Source organism: Pipra filicauda, unplaced genomic scaffold (genome assembly GCF_003945595.2).
Source record: "Pipra filicauda isolate LSUMZ 115617 unplaced genomic scaffold, ASM394559v2 scaffold284_size963001_pilon, whole genome shotgun sequence".
In the NCBI taxonomy this organism is placed as follows: domain Eukaryota; kingdom Metazoa; phylum Chordata; class Aves; order Passeriformes; family Pipridae; genus Pipra; species Pipra filicauda.
In genome coordinates, this window is record NW_024104403.1 from 698,502 (window position 1) to 723,121 (window position 24,620).

At 36.0% G+C, this 24,620-nt stretch overlaps 1 protein-coding gene across 5 annotated transcripts in view; it reads right to left on the reverse strand.

Annotated features, from left to right (window-relative positions):
• Window positions 1-24,620, reverse strand: part of LOC113989701 (dystrophin) — a 553,659-nt gene that overhangs the window by 319,027 nt on the left and 210,012 nt on the right. For all 5 annotated transcript variants that reach the window (XM_027724535.2, XM_027724552.2, XM_027724569.2 and 2 more), the window contains exon 8: window positions 12,448-12,683. In XM_027724535.2, coding sequence (XP_027580336.1) covers window positions 12,448-12,683 — 236 coding nt within the window. The remainder of the gene's footprint in view (window positions 1-12,447; window positions 12,684-24,620) is intronic.

The following is a 24,620-nucleotide window of genomic DNA, read 5'->3' on the forward strand; positions in this document are numbered from 1 at the left end:
CATATTACAGTCATTTCCCAGAATGCCACTTGGCTGTGTTCATTCCCAGTTCCCAAAGATCTTCCCTCTGACTAGCACAAAACTGCATGGGAGATCCTCTTTAGTAAATTAATACTGAATTTACGAATTTTACGTCCTCTAAATTAGTCAAGGAATACAAAATACAAGTGGCTGAACCAGTTGGTTTTGACTGACTCACAGAACTTTGATGCTAGGCTTTCACAGTTACCATCTAATAACCACAGACATAAATTGATTCCCTAGCATCCATATTCTTATTCTTTATCACATGTTTAATGACAGGTCAGGGTGGGGGTAGCCCCAGAACAAAATCACATTACCAGCAAACAAACTAATAATTTTTATGCATTCTGATGCACTATCAATTCTTTGCAAAACACAACCACTTTGTCAGAGCTGAACCCCACATCTGAATGTTATTATAGGAATGTGGCACATCTACCAGTTTTCATCACAGAAATATTGTGCCATATGGGCCACATATGAAGGGGTAGAAGGATTTTATAACAACATTTAAAAATGCTTTCAGTGCTGATCATGATGCACAGAAGAAATTTAAGACACACTGATTAGATAACAGAAAGGAAAATAGTCACATACAGAATCATAGAATCAGCTGGGTTGGAAGGGACCTCTGAGTCCAACCCTTGATCCAACACCACCGTGGTTACCAGACCATGGCACTAAGTGCCACATCCAGTCTCATCTTAAAAACCTCTAGAGATGGAGAATCCACCACTTCCCTGGGCAGCCCATTCCAATGCCTGATTACCCTCTCTGTAAAGAATTTCTTCCTAATATCCAACCTAAACCTCCCCTGGCGCAGCTTAAGACCATGCCCTCTTGTCTTACTGATAGTTGCCTGGGAGAAGAGATCGACCCCCACCTGGCTACAACCTCCTTTCAGGGAGTTGTAGAGAGTGATGGGGTCTCCCCTGAGCCTCCTCTTCTCCAGGCTGAACAGCCCCAGCTCCCTCGGCCTCTCCTCATAGGACTTGTGCTCGAGTCCCTTCACCAGCCTTGTTGCTCTTCTCTGGACCTGCTCCAGCACCTCAATATCCTTCCTGAGCTGAGGGGTCCAGAACTGGACACAGCACTCCAGGTGTGGCCTCACCAGTGCTGAGTACAGGGGCAGAATCACTTCCCTGGTCCTGTTGGCCACACTGTTCCTGATACAGGCCAGGATGCCATTGGCCCTCTTGGCCACCTGGGCACACTGCTGGCTCATGTTCAGCTTCCTGTCGATCCAAACTCCCAGGTAGGTCCCTTTCTGCCTGGCTGCTCTCCAGCCACTCTGTCCCCAGCCTGTAGCCCTGCATGGGGTCAAAGTGCAGGACCCGGCACTTGGCCTTGTTGAACCTCATCCCGTTGGAATCAGCCCAACTCTCCAGCCTGTCCAAGACCACCTTCTACTCTAATTAGAAACTACTGCAACTCCTTTTTTTTTTTTTCCCCAGAGAAGCAAAGTGTCAAACTGTTCTGTTAAAACATCAAAAAGGAGCCACTTTGAGCACAAAACCACAGATTTTCACTTTACTACTGCTAATATTAGATCATTACTTTTCTGTGGTTTTGTTTTGGGGGGTGGGATTTTTTTAATACTAAAACTTGGAATTGTGGCATTCAGGGGTGACAAAAGAGATGGTGGGTAGAGGTGAGAGACAGAGAGAAAGCAGGGAGTTTTTCAGTGTCCCAAAGGAGTAACATCACAGCCTTTGGTCTGGATATTCAGGAGCTTATTTTTGCTCATGGATGGTAGGAACTGGCTGTTTCACATTATAGGAAAATTACTTGGTTGGCAGGGTTGTGCCAGGAACTAACTGGGGACAATCACAGAGTTGCTTCATTCCTAGAGGAACGTTCTGGCTGTCATAGAGATATTTTCCAGTAGAAAACTGCTCCACAAGAAAGGTAGAGATGAGTCAGACCAAATGTAGGTAGGAATCTATCTATACCTGAGCTTGTCACTGAGCATATATTGAGAGAAATAAGCCATTCCTGGAAGAATTTCCTGTCACCTATTGCAACCATCCACTTTGGAAACAGGCAGACTAAAACACAGATGTGCCAGTTTCCTTCTATGGAATTCAGAGATAACATACATATACATGAGTATTGGTCAAGTTGCTAATCAAGTTAGAGTATTTGAATTTCAGGTAACTATGATCTCCTCAATAATAAATCAGACTGTATCTACACAGAGCTACAAAATCCTCAAATGTTATCTAAATTTTTTTAATGCTTTTTGCTCACAGAGAAAAAAAGTCATGTCTAGAAATCAATTACAATTATTGAAATTTTTCTGATGGCTCTACTTTGAAATTTTGTTAGCTCTATACTTTTTTTTTTTTAATTAATCCTTATTTTTTCTTCTTAAGCAATTTCCACATTCCTGTTATAAAAAAGCAAGGCCAGATGCATGAGATGCTGAACAATTATAATGCTCTCTTGCATTACAGCATCTTTCCAGTGTTGACTCCATTACTAATTTCCACTTCAATTGATTCTTTTTTAAAAGGAAATCTACCCAAGATTATCATTGCACTTTAATAGTTTGGATCAAAGAGCATTTATTAAAAATTTGTAATCTATTTTTAAGATTTGACATTAGTGAAATTTTAATATCAGTAGTCATTAACAAATTAGCACTGCATATTTGGGATAGTTATACCCTACCTAGTTATTTAAGCACAGAAAAACGAACAGTAAACATTACATGTTTTTCTTCTTTGGTGGATCACTTTAGTTCATACTTTGTTACCCTAAATGGTCTTCCTACCTTTTATCTACTATTTCTGATTGCACATTTTACAATAATCCCATAAGAAAAACAGAAATAAACATTATCTTTCATATTTTTGTACTTCTGTGAGTAGAACACAACTACAGTTACAGAGTTACATATAAGTGTCTAACAGGAAAACTTTTCTTGAGCTAACAGAGTAGATATTTGAACTGCGCGAACCCCGGTGCAAATTCCACGTTTAACAATTCATCTGGAGAATTTGACAAATCCAGAAGCATGAAAAAGGAAGTTGAGAGCGGGCTGAAGTGACTAAATCTCATGTGAAACACATTTGACTGCACAAAATCTTTCACATGTGCACCTGAACATTAGGAGTGCCACGGTGATAAGTTAAATTGATCTTTTAGCTCAGTAAGAGCAATGGTCCACAAAAGCAGCGGAATACAGTTCTGGGAATTGATTTGTTACCTTGCTTATTATATTAGCTGGCAACAAAGAGAGATGACAGACTGGAGTAATGTGAAATGGCCCACATTTACTACAAAACCAGTTTCCTTTTAATTAAGTCCTCCTTCAGTACTTGATTGTATGAAGAGCTGAATTCTCTGTTTCAATTTGGAACAATACTTTAATTTCTCTTTCTTGAGGAAAACACAGTCTTATCACTTTTACTAGTAGCACTTTCATATTTCAAACTCCATGTGCATTCAGTCATTTTCTAGGATATCATTGCAGTAGTAACCTGTAAAGTTATTATTCTGTCTATTTACATGGTAAATTTGTTGTCTGCTTATATGAAGGTTTGAGATTTTATTTTTGAAGTAATGAAGGGATTTTTTTCTATATCAAACAAAACAAAACCAAAAAAACTTACAACCCCATCCCACCACCATCCCTAACTAGTAAAAGGAGAAGAGAGTCTTGAAACGCTAGAATCTAACATTTCTTCAACGTGTTGTTCATCATTAACAAATGACATCAGCTCTTAGAGGTGTTAGGAAAAATCAGACATTTTGTCCTTATCTTCTGCATACAAAATTCAATTTAGTAGAAATAAAAGGAGAATATATGGAAGAAAAGATGAGCCAAAGGGGACTCCAGGCAGCAGCAAACAGGTCTGTAATGTTCCACAAATGTGAAGAAGATGGGGGAAGGGAGTAAAGATTAGACACATTCTGACCACAGCTTTCTCTCTCCTGAATCCCCCACATAATGCCAGCTTCCCAAGACATGCAGTTCTGTCTCCCACTATTTGCCTCTCTTCCCCCAACCATAAGAACTTACTGTTCATTCATCTTAAATCTAGTGACAACACATGCGTAGTGGTGGGTCACATGAAGAAATCAATATGTATAATGGTAAGGGAATGGAGACAAATTTTCAAGAACCCTGTGTTCCCCTCCAAAAAATATGCTTTTATGCCTCTCTTAGAGTGTTTTTATAAATTTTCCCTTTTTACTTGTAAGTATGTCTACATAGCATAAAATTTAAATATTGCAGTGGAGCTTTAGTGAGCTAAGATGTCTGTCTCCTTACATTTGAGTAAAGTACTTATTTGAGTAGTTTTCATTACTTAACTTGAGTGTTATAAAACAATATACACACATATATCAACAGAGGAGTCTCCATGAGAGCTTCTCTAAGTGCAAAAAATTATTATAGTATTCTACTGGGAAAAGAGAAAAAGGAATTCCAAGAATTTGCCTTACTGCAATAGAGCTAACTTACCAGAAACTAGTTATTTAACACATCTCACAGCTTAAAAAAAGATAGTGATATTTTTTTAAACAATCCCTTCATGAAAAACGATGAAAATGACACTGCTGGCTGCTCTGTCTCAAGAGGGAATTGTCCATCTGCTAGCAACTCCCTGAATCTATATAATTATTAAGATGTGTTTATAGAAGTATCAGAGTACCCTTGGCACATTGAGAAACCAATAGAGCACATTTCAAGATTGTAGATTTTTTTAGTTAAAATTCTGGGGTCATTTTCTTTTCCACATAAAAGAACTGTGTTTCAAGATCAGCTTCATTAGGAAGCTCTGCTGGGATTTGATGTCTTTATTTTCTTACAGAGGAAAACTTATTTCTCTAAGAAGAGCTCCATCTCCTCACAAATAAAATGAGCAAATATACAATTGTTCCCCCTAGTTTTAATTTGCATTTTATGATTACAACTAGATTGGAATTTTATACATTGCATCATTATTTAGAAACAGGCTGCTTTTATATTTCCCACAATTTCTGAATAAAACTAAAGCCACTTTTAGATTTTCTTGTTACTACTGCTAATAACGCATATTGATAAAAAATATAGGACCCTAAAACTTGTGTAAAACAGATCCTCACAACTATTTAGAAATAAAAAGATTTTCAAAACTTTATCAGGACCCAGACCTTAAAGCAAATCATATCTGAAGTGAGAGTGGTACGAAGCAGGGTATAAAGCCATGTTTTCCTTCCTTTAAAGTGTGTTTCATTGATAAGGTATAGAACACAGAATCCTGTTATTTGAGAGTAGCATTCATATATAATTACAGAATAACTTATGTTGGAAGGGACCTTTGGTGATCATCTTGCCCACCTACTGCTCAAATGGGGCCAAATTCAGTGTCACATCAGGTCACACAAGGCCCTATCCAGTTTTGTGATGAATACCTCCAAGGATGGAGAATCCACAGCACCTCTGGACAGCCTGTTCCAGTGTTTTATTATGTTCATCATGCACATTTTTTATCCTAATATTTCATCAGAATTCCCTTTGCTGCAGAATGTCTCTGTTGCCTCTCATCTTTCTGCTGTGGACCTTTGAGAAGAATTTGGCTCTATCTTCTGTACATCTGTACATCTTCCCATCTAATGGCTTCAGACAGAAATCAGGTGCCTTCTGAGCTCTCTCCAGGCTGAGCAAGCCCAGATCTCAGCCTCTCCTCATTTACCAAATGCTCTCCTGCCCCTGATCACCTTGGTGGCCCTTCACTGGACTCCCTCCATGTCATTACTACACACTGGACAGCCCAAACTAGACACATAACTCCAGATGCGATCTCACAGGTTAAAGGGGAACGATCACTTCCCTTGACATGTTGGCTAGAGTCTTATTAAATTCAGCCCAGCACCAAGCTAGGTTTTTTTTGCTGGCTGTGCACACATAAAATTCATGAATGTTTAAGAAGTTTTTACACTTTCCAGCACAGCAGGATTTCCCCATCTCCACTCTATGGACAGCACATAACTGTAAACACTCTTTACATACCCATGCTATGTTTGTAGAGGACCCAATGCAGTGGGGTTGCACATACTGGTGCAATGAAAACACACAAAATAAAAGACTGATTTGGATAAAAGAGTAGGTCAGGCAAGGTTCAGTGTTGATGGAATAGGTCATTTATACTTATACGATAGGTCAGACTTAGAAATAAAAAAAAAAAAAAAAAAAAAAAAAAAATTATTGTTGAAAAATGCAGCCTTAGTGAAATGTTCATGCTTCTAGTACTCAACATATAAATAACAAATTACAAGGAGTTGCTACACTTTTATCCTTTCCTTGCTGAAACTAACAGGATGCCAGTTGTATTAATCATGATAATTTATCTTTTCCCAGGAGGTTATTTTTCAGGAATAGGAAGAAAGACCCCAAATTATTACACAATAGGCCAATAAAAGCAAACAGAGGAAAGTTATCTTTGGGCACAACTGTCGTATTATTTTTTGTTTAGATGGTGATCTATAGTCTGACTGAAAACTAATTGAAAAATGATGAAAATATCTCTTTTACTTCAATGACTTAAGAATCAGACCCTTGGAGGTACAATTTTTATGCATTTCCTAGTGATTAACATTATAGAAAAATAAAAAAAAATAGATGTTAATCACTCTCCAAAGACAGTGTTTAGACAGCTTTTTTACTGTTGCAGAAAACAAATATACTCTAACATACTGTAATGAGCTGGCCAAGCTAGTTTAGAATATCAGCTGTCTTTGTGAGCAACAAAGTATTAAAAAAAGAGTCTCCTGACACATATTCTATATCCCTTGAGGTCCAATTTTCAGACTAATAGACTTCTTTTCTTTTTTTTCCCCTTTGCCTTTAAATACTCAGATTTCCAAGCCCTCTAGAACATCCTGCTGCATTTTCTAACCTTTAGAAACAAGCTTGAAGGCTGACAGACTTTTTTCCTTTGCCTCTACTCTACAAAAAACCAAAAACCTTTCAGTGAACAAATCTGGTGGTTCCAATTTTTTCTAATATATTTAAAAATCTGTTCATTTATAAGGTTTTTTAGTTCACTTCAAAAACTGAAACCAGCCTTGCAGTACTTCTCATAACTTAGATTAAATTTTAAAAATCTCACATCATGACAGTATAAAATAAGAATTCTGCTAGATACCCCATGTAAAATACAACAAAAACAACACCCTGAAATACACATAAAATAATGATAGTTCCTCCTGAGTGAATATATCTTATAGTGAAATTCATAGAGGTAAAGGAGATTTTGCACGCCATTTAAGCCATAAGGTCATATGTAGGGTTCTGCTATCAGAGAGGATGCACAAAAATGGTAATGAATCATCCAACATGCGGTAAATCCATTTCAGCTCCAGCCTTGCTTTGGGAGATTGTTTATCCTGGTCCAACAGTAACCCAGGGAATGTCTGCAATTGTGTATTCATATGGAAACAGAAGATCCTAGAAACTTTTGAAACAACCCTCAAAGCAGCATGACAGCCGGGAAGGATGGGGCAAATATGCTCCTGAGGTTTGATTCAGAAAGTGTGAATGTAAATTCCCAACTTACTGGCACCACGCTTGGATTCTGGACTAACAAACTCTTCCCTTTAAGCACATCACATGGACTGGAAAAGGTTCAGCTCCAAGTGTAAAATCTTCTATGATGTTCTTCAACAGTACATTATTGGAAGATGTGCTATGTGGGTCTTTTCGTGCATATTCACTAATATGAAACTTCTTCAAAACTCTGTAGACCTTAAAGTGCACTATCCAAAAAGCTGAGGACTCCACTTTGCCTACAGCTTACACTTCTGACGTAAACTATGTGCACAGATGCAAATGTCTCTGGCTATAACTACAACTTTTCATTCAACACAGGCATATTTAGAATACACTGATTCATACTCCATAATACAGAACTCTAAATTTTAATTTGGAACTTATAGTTGCTTCTGTAATAACAGGATATAAATTTGGAAAACTATATTTTTATTCCCACAACATTTTATGTTGGAAAGTAGTTTCGACATTCTTCTAATCTATCACCATATTCATTGTAAGGTTGCATATGAAAATGCACCTTATAAATGCACCTTATAAATGCACCTTTATAAATGTAAAGTTGTATACTAAAATGTATGGTACACAACCATGGGAAAGGACAGGTAAAAAATCCTCAAATAAGAGGAAGGTAAACTAAGCCCACTCCTTCTTCTGAAATCTGCTAATTGCACAGTTTATATACAAATATTTTCCCTTAATTCTTATTTTAAAATCCATCAGCTGGACAAGATTCTCAACTACTGACAAATCAATTCAGAATTAGTAGTGAAAACATCTCATTCCAGTTTTGTTTGCTTCTCTAACTGACAGATCATCAAACCTACTTTTTTATTTTTTGAGTCATCATGGCTAGGCTTCGCGAACGAAGATTTGGGAATATTTTTTTTTTTGAGTAGTGACAAATTAATTAAGTAGAAAAAAATTCTCTACATCTTTCTGTATGACTACTTTCAGATGACACAAATCATTACCTAAAGGTACCTTTTCCCCTTCTTTGTTTAAAAGTCTCACTAACTAGCTTGGTCTCATTCTACATAAATACTTTTTTCAGATTAATCCTCTCCAGTGCACCTGACAGTGAAGATTGGACCTATGCTCTTAGAATCAATGTCAAAGTAGGCATTGAAAATTGTAGTCCCATTCCTTAATAATCTTACTTATTGTAATACTTTTTACTAAATAAAATCTATGTTCATGTAGTGTAATAAAAAGCCATATTTTCAATTACATACATTACAAAAACTTTGGATGGACAGCATACTTTCACAAAATCCATAGACAGAATTCAAAATTTAAGGAGATGATAGTACTTCATCCCTTAGAACAGCATTGTTAATTACCCTCAAGCTTTTCACAGCATCCATGATTCACTAATTTTAGCAGAAATCTATTCCTTCTCAAAATACAAAGATGCCAAAGCAGAGTTTCTGAGTAAAGGTTTCTTGGCATCTTAAGTAAGGTTTCCATTTTTCTACAATGTAGCAAAATGGAGTTTATCATCCTTTTCCACAGTCTACAATTTTTTCTTTTATTATGCATCCCCACCTGACCTTCGAATATAGAACATGTTGATTGTTTTGAAGTAAGGACACTGAAATGAAGCAGCTGGTTAAACCATATTCTGTCATGTCCCTCACCTACTTACATCTTAGCATATTATATATCCACAGTATTTCCCATGAACTTTATTTGCTTCATTTAATGTTTTCTGAAGAAACAACACATGAGTCTCTTGTGAGCGTGCTTTACATTTCTTTCATCAAGCATCAAATCCTGAAAAACATCAGACTTCAAGTACATGAGTAAAGTATAATAGTTTTCCTTTAATGAAAACATGGATGACACTAATGTTGGTATTAAATATCTTTACTACACACTTTTTAGTGTCTTTTAGTTTAATTATAGAGAATTTAACAAGATATGTACAATCACAGATGACTGAAATATGTAATGCATTTGCTTGAAAGAAATGTATACTGCTCATTTGACTGACAGATTAACTACAGATATTTGGAATGACTACCCATTATGCTACTCTTTTATTACACTCCTTTTACTATATATTATGTGCATCACTTAGCAGAATTTAATTTGTATCGTTTCTTTCATTAAGGGGAAGCTGCACTAAAATGAGCCTTTTTTGGAATAGTTGTCTTTTTTGAGTTTTATTATTCCATAATTAACCAGTGTACATACTATTCACACAAGAGTACCAATTCACTGTGATCAGCTCCAAGCAAAGTTCAAGTGAGGGCTAATGATGCCTTAAATTTTATGGAGGAAAAATATGGCTGTGATCTTGTGACACAATCAAATTGAAGGGAACTTAACCAAAATGCCCTCAGAGATGGAGCTTCAATAACATTACATGCTGCTGTGAAAGAAAGGACAACCTAAGGTCACTTACTTTTACCTGGGTGATCTGGAAAATGGCCTGTTACGTACATTGCTAGGATAGGGGATTTCTTTGCTTTTGAAATGTTTGCTTTGACATTTCAATTTCTTATTAGAAATGTGGCTCTTTGTTTTGAATGACATATGAAATAGAAACAAAACCCCAAAAGAGTAAGAGTTTGGAAGCACACCAACAGGAGTAGCTGTTTGAAGTGTTCTAAATTCTGGGTGAGCAGCTAGAGATGTATTATAATAAAACAGCCTTCACAGAGCATGCATCTCTGTAATGATGAATTTGTATAAGGGAAGCAGTTGGCTGTGTTAAGATGGTATTTTATACCTGAAGTCAGAAAACCGTTTTTAAAAAAACAGCTCAATCTGCAAAGATGGAACTTTCATTAAATCTTACTGAGATGCCTGTAAAAATGCAATAAACTCTCCAAATAAACCACAATGCAATAGTATGACTTCCAAAGACTTTTAAATCACAACCACAGGAGAGGTATGACTATAATCTTCTACAGAATATAAAGATCAGGGGAGGTAAGCACTACTTTTGGATTTGCAACTTAGGTCATATCTGGCCCGACTTTTCAGATTAGTCAAGTACCCACATGTCCAACTTCATCAGCTCACATACTGCTGCAGACACCCTACACATAAGAAAGCGGGAGTTTTTTTGAGAAACCTAGAATGCTTTGTCGGTTTTGAAAATTTCTGTGTGTTACTCTTACCTAATAATCCAGTGATAGATTTACAAGAAGAATGAAATATTTCGTGAGATTCATTTTCATGTATTAAGCGATATTAAGATGATCATTAGAGAAGAGGGAGACAGTTAACAGAACTGCAGTCTATATTTAGACATTGATTCTTCCATTTCATCAGAGAATATATTAAATGTCACATTCTGTTGCACAGTCAATTAGAGAGGTAAGCACAACAAAAAAGAGTTTTCCTGCTGGTTTTGTTACCAGCACAGCATGGTATCAAAAAAAGAGACAGGGCTACCCAGCCAGGAACAGACTGCACTAGTGCTAAAATATTTTAGCCTTGAATAAAGATGAAATGCAAATATGAAGCAGTTCATTTTATAACATGTATAACGTTAACTGAAATTCTCAAGAGTTAATAATCTAACCTTATATTTAAGTCAAAGACATCTGCAGTAGGAAGCAAGCTTTGGATTTTACCTGCCAGAATAATATGCTAAAGTGAGGCATAAGTAAGAAAACTGTATAATGACGAACCAAGTATTTGACAATATAAAATTTTAAAAACAAAATTATTCTGAAAAAGATTAAAAGATTATGTGTAAACAAGTCTTCTTTGGCCCTCAACCTTTACAATGACATAACAGCTATTTTAACCTAATTTCCTGTGTAGGTGACACTGCAATTATCATTTATTAAAATATACCCATGCCATTTTAAAGATATTTTAGTTAATGAAGCCATATATAATTCTACTTTATAAATATTATGATCATTAATCAAGATGAAACAAGTATTTTATTTATCTAGAAGATAGGAAAAACCAAAAGTCTCAAAAATAGAAAGTTTAAAACACTGGGGAAAAAGGGAAATATAAGAAAACAAGCAGAATGAACCCCATGAGATATCAGCATATCTTCTAATAAAACATCTTAGTACAGATACTCAGAAAAATGTATCCAATTTTTCTCCCACTCTTTCTAGTTTAAGAAAAGTGAAAGAATGTCAATATCTTTCTCACAGTAAATCAGATTTTTTATTATGAGGAGGAAGAGGAGGAGACTGAAGAAGAGAATCTTGTAATAGAGAGTCTTAAACTCAGTTTAGAACTGAACTGATTGGAAATTTAGCATTGAAAAGTTTTGCACATGCAGGCCAAATCTTTTATATTGAGTAATGCTAAATCTAGAAGGCAGGTAATTACTTTGAAGCTGTATAATACCAAATTACTTTTATTGCTACTGAGTAGCTAAAATTTAGACTTTCTTTTTTCCTTGCACATGTATTTCTATATTTTTCTGTATTTTCAAAGATAAGTAACACTGATGCAGTTTTGCTGACAAAACAATTGCATTAATGAGCTGTTGTTTTCTTTAAGAGAACTGAGGAGCTTTTGATAAATCAACTGCAGGAGTATATAAGCCTTTCAGAAAGTTATTACAGAAGTAACATATGAAAAGGTATCTAACAGGGTCTTTTTCCTGCTGGCAACCTGGAGCTTACTGTGCAATTCCTTCTTATATTTCACCCATTGGCTTGCATACTCTTAAGCACAAGCACTATAAAGAGATCTGCTTTAAATACCAGAGAAAATACTAAATACTCTTCTTTTTCTGCTCAATTAATTATCTAAACATTTCATCCAGTAATTGTGTTTAAAGGGATAAAGTAGAACAACTACATGTATTGCAACCCTGTGTTCCTTATGGAAAGAATATAAGACAGAATAAAGATCATGAGGCTTTCAACTTGAAAAATCAGTGTTTCTCATACCTTTTGTTTGATGATCATGTCGTTGATGTCATCAAGATCACCTACTACCACTCTCTGAGATTTTATCTCTCGATCCAGTCGAGAAAGCCAGTCAGTGAGTTCTGCCCATGCCTTATTGAAGTCAGCCAAGGCTGGAACCTCCAAAAGCACAGAAGATGGCATTTCTGGTTTGAAGGTGATGGTTTCCTTGGTTACCCTGGTTTGTGTATCCACAGCAACAGTTTCGCCAGAAGTTACTGAAAGAAAAAAAATGCTAAAATTACTGAATAAATGAACTATGATAAATGTTTATTTAAGTAACAGAATTTATGCGGTAGAAAGAGTAACACAGAAATAAGCTCATTTCTTGATGTTATCTCTACTGAAAATTTGAAAATCAAAATTAAAAGAACATATGAATTTATTTCTTCCATGTATTTCTATCATAATATCTGCTTAACATCCAGCATTCTCATCATGTTCAAATTGCATCCTTAAAAGACCAGTGGGATGCAGTAACACGAGCAAAGTTTGTAGTGTATTAAGAACCTCTCGTTCAAGGTCATTGAAGTATTGCTACACATGAGTAATTGAAAAGAGTTGGTCAGATTATCCAGTGTATTATGGCCTGACCATGTATCTAGAAACAGGTTTCCTCCACAGTCTCCAAGTCACTCTGTAGTTGTGAAATTTTCTCACCAACAATCTCCTCACTTACCATTACCACCAAATATTTCCCATAGGCTCTGTGACCAATATGGAAGCTTGTACCAGAAGAAGTTCAGCCTTGACTAATTCTTTACCTTTTCACCTCATAACTTGAAAATATTATGTGCTATTATTTGGAGATTTGTGGATTTGGAGATTTGTGGATTTGGAGATTTGTGGATTTTTTTCCCCTTCTCTTTGGAGAAAATGGACTCATCCTCTTCTTAGTGTCTTTTCCTGATCTGTTAGCTGGGTTTTAAATAATCTGTTAATTATTCATTGCTTGGAATGGGGAAGCACCCAACACTGGAGCACATTTTCTTTCTGTGCAGCAAAAATGATGAGAGGTGCCACAGATAGCTACCATTGGACAGAGAGGTATGCAATCATTCAGAAGATCAAGACTGATTTTTTCTTCTTGATTTTTGCTATTTACAAATAGATGTCTGTGAAACATTGGACTATTTTTGCCCTCCAGTTAGTCATGCAAAAGCAATTCCTTGTGGACAATATTATTGCAGATGAGGTTACACTGAATTGTATTTTGTTAATTTTTCCTCATTTTTTTAAAAAGACCAGTCAAAGAAGAAAAATACTAAAATAGGGAAAACACAAGAACAAAAATGACACTTGAAACAGTACCTGTCCCTTATTGCTCTTTTTTCATGCTTGCACAGATATGACATGGTTCATTCAACAGAAATGTATAAATGAGGGACTAAAATCGATAGACAAATATAAATCAACATTAACTACTCAATATATAGCAACAGATCTCATTCTGAAATGATTTATCCAGAACTGCACTGACAGTTTCTGTAACTCAAAGGGAACAATTTGTTGCTTTTGGTTTTGGTGGGAGTTTTTTATAAGTTTGTTTGTTTTTCCCCAGGACAAGTAATTTATAAATGCAAAACTAGAATCAGATTCTTTTTTTTTCAAATATTCAAATAGTAAATTCTATCCCATTGCAACACATCATGAAAACAATTATGGACTTCATCTTTCAATTTATTTAATAGTTATACTGGTTCGCTTCAGTGATATGATAAACCACAAAATCAAAAGGACAAATAGAATTTAAGACAATAAATCACACAAATGTGCAGTTTTGAAGGTGATTTCCCATTAGCCCTTTTTGCTGCTTAACAAACAATGAAACAACAAAGAACAGGAATAGGGGGGAAAAAAACCAAAATGATAGCTGTGATTTCCAACTTTTTCTTGAGCTCTGAAATACACTGGATGAAATCAAGAGTATATTGGTAATTTGTGCATCCTGTAAATAATCTGTAATGTTAAACTTTAGGAGTAAAAATAACTAAAATGTGTCATGAAATTGAAATTCAAATATTAAATGCAAAAATAAGAAAAGCAGAATGAAGTAACTTCAAGGAAAGAATTCCCCCCGCACCCCTTCAGTGTTGTGTTTCAAGAGAGGGTCAAACTGACAACTCAAAACAAATGAAGCTCCTTATTTAGGCACTGAACAGGAACAAAATAGACAGGAAAAATGACAACACTTCCAAAAGATTCAAAGCCCTTCCAACACCCCTTTCAAGCCAAAGTCTTTAAGCAAAACTGCCTCAGTTCACAGGAATGTTCTGAACCATCCTTCAGAATGCTGTAAGTAGTGTTCAAGTTGTAGCTATGTAAGGTAACTGCATCTACCAGGTCAAAGCTTTTTGACAGAGATGAAATAACACAGTAACTGGATATAGATTTTAATTCATTTTGCATGTCTAGCCTGGAGCTTTAGTTCCATTGTTAGCAGCACCAATTAAGGCAGATACCAGCCTTACATCCTTCATACAATGAATAAGACTAATATACATCCACTAAACTTTGCTCCTGTTTTAGTCAAGGAAACCCAGCTGCATTTTACTCACTCTGAGCAAACAGAGGAAGGATACCTGTACCCTGTGGCATATGCACAGACATCGTCACTCAGTGAATTTGTTATTTTAACACAGGCAACACTGACTTCAGTGACAGACCAAGTGAGTATTCCCTCTGCGGGCAAAGCAGCAGTTTGCTGACTGGAACGTGGCACACCAGGCAGGTTTTGCTTAATTCCTGGGAAGTCTCAAGTGTCATTTTACAAGCACTTTATCATTGTGAGCTCAATTTGGAACAACTAAACTCCACAGCAGCACACAGGTGAAGTTCTGTCAACTACTAAAGTGCATTTTTTCCTTTACTTTTTTTCCTTATACAACCGGTTTTCTACAGGCTTAGAGCATCCACAATCATATTCTTAAAATCCAAGAAGACTTCTCAGAGAGAGAGAGAGATCGGAAAAGACAGTTCTGAGACTGATTTATTCTTTAGACTTGTTCCAGTGATAAATGAACAGTCTCATCTCTCTCTGTCCTTCAAAGTTAAGGAAATAAAGTTAAGAGTACATTAAGTTCTCCCATGCAGTACAGCCCCTCCATGCCAGGTGCTCACTCCCAATAACACTTTTTGCAGAAAGGGTTACATATTGCCAAATGCTCTGGGTAACAAAGGAGTTCTGAAAGAAAAATAGTAGAAATACAGTGGCCAACAGAGCTCTGACTAACTATAATAAATAATGTAAATTTATTACCCCCAAAACCCCTACCAACTTCAAAATTTGAAAGCAAGGAATGTTTTTTTCTGATAATCTGAACTCAGAATAAAGTCTTTACATTGATCAAAAGTTATTGCCAACAAAATTCCACCCACAACTCTAAATCTAGAAAATATGCACCCGTAGAGAATTGTATCTCTAAGATAGAATTTTCTCAATATTTAATCAGCTTTTAAAGACAAAAATCATGTTTCAAAGTGAGTCTTTTTCTACTTTAATAGAATACTAATGCCTAATTTTCTTAGCCTTGAATATTAAGTAAAAACAATTCTTAGAAAAAGAAGACTTGGTAAAAATATTGGGGATATTTCATACATAGTAATTTTTATAGATTATAAATGAGTAACAGTTTGTACTTAATTTCATGAACACTTAGGGAACATTCACATTATGTGTTATTGTCATAAGTTTAAAATACAAGGTAAGTGCCTGCAATTCCTTTTAATTCCCAAAGCTCTTAATGATTTGTAACAAATCATTATGCATTATATATAATTTTGATTATTACAGGTAAAAGAAGCTGATAGTTTATGGGATTATTAATTAAAGTTTAGATCTAAAATAGTCTGTGCAGTAAGATGAAGAGAGGGACCAAAACTAAAGACTCCTTAGGGATTCAAAAGAAGGTTAAAACTCTTTGAAGAAAAAGATTTACAAGTAAATGTGTACTGCTAGATTTAAAACATAACTACAAAAGTTATGTTTTCTAATATGTTTTCTAATGTTGCTATTATTAGTTTAATAAACAGCATTAGAATTTTAAATTTATAGTAGAAAGGTAAGTGTCAGCTTTCTCAGACTTTTCTTTCTCTGTCATAGGAAAATCTGGTAGAACTTTCTTACCATCCTCATTTTTATATGTAGAAGTGTGACTAAGCCGTTTATTGTAAAATTAATTTCTTTGAATTTCTTCAAACACAACAGAAAGATGTTTTGATATGTCTTTCATTCAGTGTAAAGAAAAACTCTTGCATCACAAACACTGGGTTTCAATGGGAATAAGAACATATTCCACTGTCTGTCAAAAAAATAGGTAGAAGTTACCAAACTCTAAGGATTTCATTTACATAAACCACATAAGCAGGTAAATAAACATTGAGCTGAAGTTAACTTAGTGCTGCATAGCACAAAGTTCAGATTATGGCCTGTTGTTGCAAAGAGCTGCAAATACTTTCTCTTTATGCAAGATAACTAGAAGTGTGATGTTAGTAGTTTCTTTGACCATAGGAGGTACTTCAAGGTAATTTCCATGTACAGAAGTTAGATTTCTAAAAAACTGCCCTCTGTAGAAGAGAATCAGACTGGATAATACTTCAGCAAACTGAAAATACATAAATAAGTCCATGGGCCCTGATAGGATGTACCTGTGAGTGCTGGGGGATCTGGTAGATGTCATTGCAAGGATGCTTTCCACAAACTTTGATGGATCATGGCAAATGGAAGCGTCTGAACACTGGAGGAAAGCAAATGTCACTTTCATCTTCAAGAAGGATAATACAGAGAACCCAGGGAACCACAGGTCAATTTGAGACTTCAGCTCAAACCCTGGGAAAGTGATGGAGCAAGTAATCCTGAGAATCTTTAGGTGCATGAAGCACAAAAAGGTGATCAGGAATAGGCAGCATGGATTCCCCCAAGGGGAAGTTCTGCTTCACCAAACTGCTCACATTCTATGATAGAACAGCTGGCTTGGCAGACACAGGCAGAACGGCAGTTGTCGACAGCCTTGACATCAGTAAGGCTTTCAACACTGTCTCCCATAAGATTCCAACAGAGAAGCTAAGGAAGTGTGGGCTGGATGAGCAGACAGTGAGGTGGGCTGAAAACTGGCTGAACCACTGGGTCCACAGGGCAGTGATTAGTGGCATGAAGTCTAGTTGAGGGTCAGTAAGTAGTGGTGCTGCCCAGAGGTCACTCCTGTGTCCAATCCTATTTAACATCTTCCCTAAGGAGGTGACTGTTAGGACAGAGCATACCATCAGTAAATTTGCAGCTGACACAACGCTGGGAGGAGCAGCTGACACAGCAAGAGAGGTTGTGCTGCAAATCAGAGGGACCTTGACAGGCTGGAGAAATGGGCTGACGGGAGTGACATGAAGTTCAACAAAGGGAAGTGCAAAATCCTACACTTCCTGGGGAGGAACAACACCATGTACCAGCACAGGTTGGGAGCTGACCAGCTGTCAGTGCTGAAAAGGTACTCGTGGTCCTTTGGTCCTGGTGGACTCCAAGCTGAACATGAGTCATCAATGTGCCCTTGTGACAAAGGCTCATGCTATCATGGACTGCATTAGGAGGATCATTGCCAACAGGTAGATGGAGCCGATGCTTCCCTTCTGGAAAGCCTGAGAGAGTACAAACTGTTTACCCCAGAAAGGAGAAGACTCAGAGTGTAATCTCATCAATGTGTATAAATATCTGAAGGGAGGGTGCAGAGAAGATAGAGCCAGGCTCTTTCCACTGGTGCCTTGTGACAAGAAAAGGGGCAATGGGCACAATTGAAACACAGGAGATTCCCCCTGAATATCAGGGTTTTTTGACTACGAGGGTGACTGGTCCCTGCAGGATGACAGCTTGCCCCAGAGAAGTTGCAGAATCTCCATTCTTGGAAATACCCAAAAGTGACATGAACATGGTCCTGGGCAGCCTCCTCTAGGTTACCCTGTCTGAGTAGGGGGGTTGCACCAGATTAGCTCCAGAGGTCCCTTCCAACCTCAGCTATTCCGTGGTCCTGTAAAGCTATGTTCTCATTTTCAAACATTCTCCAAAAAACACATTAGAAATAGGGTAAGGACAGAGAACGATTTGGGCAGGAAGCAGCTAAGACTGGAGATAGTACATGGCAATAATCCTGGCACAGTGTATGTAAGCATTCAACTGACTGTTCTACATGTGGTGGAAAAAGTTTTAAATCTGCAGTATTTGATCCTAGTTGGACTATTACTTGACCAGGGGTAGGTAGTACAAAACCAATTGAAGATTGTAATATATATCTGTAAACAGAGGTAGCATTAATCTGCTTGGACCGATTGTTCCATCCAAACCTTTCTAAAAGATAAACTGCTCCAAAGTTCAGTCTCCTTTTAGTAATATAGCATTGTCATGGCACTCCCTGAGAACCTTTCCTTAGGCAGAGTTCAACATGACTGATGGGTCCACTAAAAATTGAAAAGCAAAAGGCTAGGGTATGAATGGATCACTTTTAGTGAGTGTGAGAAATCAGCAGACAAAAACTAAAAAAAAAAGGTAGTGCAAGACCCTTTCATATACTATGTGAAGGTAGTTGGATCTCTATTCAGTTTATAGCAGTATCGCTGATTAAAATTACCAAGGCTTATTTAACTATCAAAACGTAGTTAAAAAGTTGGTTGAAAACAATATTCTGAAATTATATAGTGTCAACACTGTTTACAATACTGAGATAATGCTTTTAAAAAAAATTCAGAAGGAAAAAAAACCCAAACTCAGACCACAATGTAAACAAAACCCCAAACCTGGTACATTCAATTTAATGGGTAAGATTTAAAAATCTCCCTCTTCTGTAAAAAAAACCTTTCCTGTTTATGCAAACTGTATATAAAGCATGGTTGCATTTGTTACTTCTTTCTGTTTAGTAGTTTAAAGGCTAGCTGAACAAATATCTACAACACTGACACCAATATTTCTACTACTGCTAAAATAACCATTTTTTGATGCCATTAGTTGCTTTTTCACAAAATTTGAAGTTGATTCAACTGCTGACACACTGATATAATATAAAGTAAACATATGTTAAGGCTAATATCTCTTATTTATTGTAACAAAAGCAAAAATAATAATAAATGTTTACATTTGTGTCATCACTCCCCATCAATATTGTCTTAATTTTGATATGAAGTGCCAGGAACCTACAGATGAGAGGAACAATTACGTTCTGGCTTGACTGTGCCCTCTATCTTCTTTTGTCAGTATTCATTTGAGTCTTCCCCTAAGCTCTCATGATATATGCTCTAAAAGGCAAAGAAGAAAAACTTCTTGAAGTAGGGAATTCAGACTGGCTCAACTAAAATGAATAAATAGAATCTAAAAACTATTATTATGATTGTGACTCAAATCCTCTTCTGCTAGTTTTAGCTTCTCATTTGGCGTATTGTTCCATGCAGAAGACTTTACATGTCTGGCCAGAGAGTTTACTGATCCTCAGCCTGCATATACTGGTTTGCACAAAATAAGGCGAAGTCATACTGAATATTTTCTGTATTTATTGTGTGGATTATCACATGGAAATTTTGGACAAATGGCTTATTTTCTTCATAACATAATTACAAGCTTTTGACTAAATTGCTACTTACATTCATTCATGGTGACCCATAATAAATATTTTCATTGCTCTGATAAAAAGTTTTACATTTGACAACGAAGAAAACAGTTGAGAGCATTCAATGCATGTGAGTTTTCATGTTTCGGGGTGATACACGGGCTTTTTTCTAAACCAGTCCTGAAATAAACATTTCCCATTTATTTTATAGACATAACCATTTTAACCTTTTTCATAAGAACTTTAAAAGGAAACCCTAAGAAGACATTGCATCAAGGGAGTCAGCCTTTTGGAGAACAGAAATGCTACAAACTTTACACTGCAATAACGCTTTGAATCCCAAAGAGATCCACATAACTACAAACAATTTAAAACTAATTTATCTGTAAAAGTTAGCAGTAATCCACAAATCAAAAGTATAGTCAATGGAGCTATTTACCTTATGAATACTACTTATACGTTTGGGTTTTTAAGGATAAAAGTACCTGGTTGGCTCTTAAAATTTTGTAATAAAGAAGTATTGATGAAAATGTTCCAGCCTGTTGTGGGATCTCTTGAAGTGTTAAGACAGAATCAATACAAGGAGTCTTTCTGGTAATATTAAGGTACTGTCAGTATGTAATTTTATTTTTTAAAGTCATCTAAAAATAGTACTTTTGCTGTTACTTAATGTTTTAATAAGGAAATAAAATTTCATTTTTCATATTTATTCCCTCTCTCCCTCTGAGTATTTTCAGTAACTGATTTCTGCATTCTTAGTTAAGTTTTCCAATATCCGGAAACACACACAATAATTTCTGGGCACTCTGAAGAGTTCAAGGAGTCAAGCATTATTTTTTGAAAGCAGCCTTTTTTTCTGTAGCTGTTTTTTAAATGTAGTACTATTTGTACCACTACAGAAGGCATTTATTTTTTTCCAAATGATAGGAGCCTTTTTCGGTGAGTAGTTGTTGCAGTTGTTACAAAAGGGTTTCATGAAAATGAATGTTTTGTACTACAGCATTTGTGGTGCTGTAGAATCAAATTCTGTCACATACTTGCCTTACAAAAAACGTTGTGACAACATCTGTCACAAATGATGCAAGTACCTCTCAGCATTCCTTTTGTCAGTAAAGTAACAAGTTCCTTGACTTAGTATGCAGCTTTCAATTGGATGTCAATCTATATGACAACATTTACATTTCCAGTGTATTGCTATTGGCATGTAACTGAATTTTGGCAGCTAGTTTTTTGATATAAGGAAAAACACATATTGCCAGCAGCTCCAACTTTTACAATCTCATAAAAAATCACCTCTTCTAATTTTGCAAGATCTATAAATTGATTTAACAGGCATAAATTGCCATCCTAGCCAAGGGGAACTGAAAAAAAGGTGTAAGAAATTGTACACAGATACAAAACATTTTGTTTTGGGATTTTAGGCACCTTGTAGCTTAAAAAAAAAAATCATAACAGGTTTGAAGAAGCTGTGAAATAATCAGAGTTCAGTTAGCTAATTTAACAATGTTACGGTATTCATGCCAAAGCTTCTGCCTACCCTTATTCTTCAAGAGAAAAATTCTGCAGAATTAAAAACAGCTGTTCAAAGGCAATGTCATCACTGTCACTTTGTTTCTGGCAAAGTAATTCCTGAAATCACTACAAGCACCTTCTGTTCTTTCATTAGAAATTTTAAAATACCTTGCCTCGTACTACTTTGTGAAACACTTGTCAAGCTTTCCCATGAAAACACCTATAAATGCTTACTTTTCAGGTCAAACTAATCTCTACTGCTTTTCCAGCTATTTTAGTTTCACCCTATGGAGAACTGCCTTCGGGAACTTAAGTGTCATCTGACCAGCAATCTATTGTTAAAGGAAATATCAGTAATGCAAATCCCTTCCTTCCTGTCCCCATCACTGTATGTCCCCTGCTTTTCCACACTGATACAATCAAAGTCAGCAGCCTAATATTTCAGTGATAAGCTTCATGTCAACCAGACTAAAGAGTTTTCTAGCTGGAAGAGAAGAGATTTTCATTTGCCACCTTTTTCTCCTTATAGCCCTTTATGGTTTAAGGAACAAGTCTGTCGTTCTGCCGTCGTCTCATGCCCTCTGACTAGAGCAGAAATGTTAGAAGCAATTACGAGCTTTATTCCTCATTCCCTGTGGCCTCCACGCTGCTCATGAACTGTGATCACACTCGCTTAAACTCCTTGCTTGGCTGTTTCTCTGTAGAGTAGATCTAACTCTGTGGCAGCTCCAATCAGCATGGAAATATTAGGAAGGATGTCAAAGAGCCATTGCATTTTTTGGTAGGGCATGACCAGGATGTCACTGAGCACTGCTCCTTTCACAAGGAAAAGTTGGCTTCCTTTACTCTTTTAAAAAGACAAGTCAACAAAGAAAAGCACAAAGGTCAAGAGAGTTATGTGCAGAATGACCTATGACTTTCTATTATTCTAGTAAATTAAAGACATTTTCACAGAATTTAGTCGTCAATAGACCTAATTACTACATAAAAAGAAAGAAAATAGAGAGATTAGTGCTATTTGGAAGCCAATATTATCTGGATAATCAGATATTAAAGTAATTCAGGTGCCTGTGACAAAAAGAAGGGAGAGAGAGAGTGCTTAAAGCACTTAAAAAAAAAAAGAGTGTGATTTAAAGATGTAAAGCTAGAAACTGAGGCAGAAAAACTAAAACAAGAGGGTAAACTACCACTTTATTACAGATACTCTGTTGTAGGAACGCTAGTGAGAATCCTTTTTCCCTATCTTCCAGAATAAACTAATTCAAATGCTTGTTGTTCAAATGTCTATCTGTGTTTTAAAAATGATACAATTGTGTTGTTGCCACATTTCTTGAAAATTGTTAACATTGGATTCTGCAGAATGCTATCCATGTTACGGGAGCCATATAAAAAATCCGACCCTAACTGTAACTTAGTTCTGTGCTCTCACCTGGTATAGCTTATCAATAATAGCTTGATGAATTCTACAGTATGCTGTAATTTACATTTCATGGGATTGAATCAAAATGAATCCTGCCTATCCTGCTGCTACTAACTATTGATCAAGAAATTAAATGAAAGAAAGCAAGCTGCAAAGCCTGCTCCTCAGAAGAAAACCCTGGATCATATTTTAAAAATGGAATAGGTGAATCCGGTCCTTTGAAAGACTGATGATAGCATTAATCTTATTCACATCATAAATCTTGACAGCTGTGCTTTGAACAACTTGTTATAGAATAGCAAAAGTAGACCTAGATTCCATATTGTCTTTAATAACAGCAAAGCAGCCAACTGCTGTTTTCACTTTGATTTACATTTCATCACAGGTATAAGTACAATAAGTACAATAAAAATTCTGAGTAGAAACCCAGAGTGAGTTTTATTTAATCAATTGAGTCCTGAAAAATCAAAGTAGAAGTCCACCTTCCCTTTGTAAACTGCACTGCCACACCTGTTTATTACAGATATTTTAAAGAGGAACCTACTGCAAGACCTCTGAAAAAGGATGGTAAATAAAGGCGTAACCTTTGTTTTTATTCAAATTGGGCTTCTGTGGCTTAGGTGTATTTTGCGTGTATTTTTTACCTGTCAGATAATCCAGAAACAAATCCTCAAATCAAGATATACTATGAAGATCAAGATAGAAATTCTGAGAATAAAAGAGATTTGCGTTTCTAAACTTGCTTATTATGTTTTTATTCATGCAGCTCTGAAGGCATCGTGTCAGCTTTTTATCTAGATGCTTTTCATTACTTCTCCCTGCTGGTGTTGCAGCACATGCTGAGAATGACCTCCAGAGATTCCTGAAGCTATATGCAGAGAGAAAATTGAATCTGAAAGCTTTATTAGACAAGTTTGTCTTCAGCTTGTGTCTGATGTCAGCTGTATTGAAAAATAGAACTGCTTGTGAAACTGGGTCCTGACCTTGAAAAATCTCCAATCAAATGGTAACTGATTCAGTTTTGTGCCATATTGTTATTTGTTAGATGTGTCACATATTTGAGAAGTGAAAAAGCTTCTTAATGAAAATCAGATGGAATGATTAGACACTTCTTTCTTGAATACAATGGACAAAACAGATATATGGCAATGTACATATAATAGGGCCATCTCAGGCTGGCATCTGTGAACCTCTTTACTACATAAGACTATAAAGTAAAATGATTCAAACTCAAGTCTGCTAAAATTATTTACAGAGACAATTTTTTTTTATCCTTCATTCAAAGGCAACCAAAAGAAAAAGTAAAGGCAATCATCTAGGCAATCATCTATTTCTTTACTATTCTACTACATATGGAGAGTGAGCAACCTTTGTTAGGCCAGTTGACTTAAGGAAGAGTCTATTTTTACTGCTCTCTAATGACTTAGGACCTCAAGGTATTCTCTATGATACTTCCCTACTGCATTTTTCCCTAATCATTTTCTCCTTTGCATTTTATTTCATAAAATTTCATAGAGTTAAACCAAATTATAACATTAAAAATAGGTATTTCCTTTAGATTCAATATGCATAAGTATCAGAAACTATACACTTCTAGACACATAATCATTATTGGAAACAGTATTTCTTTCTACTACAACTCT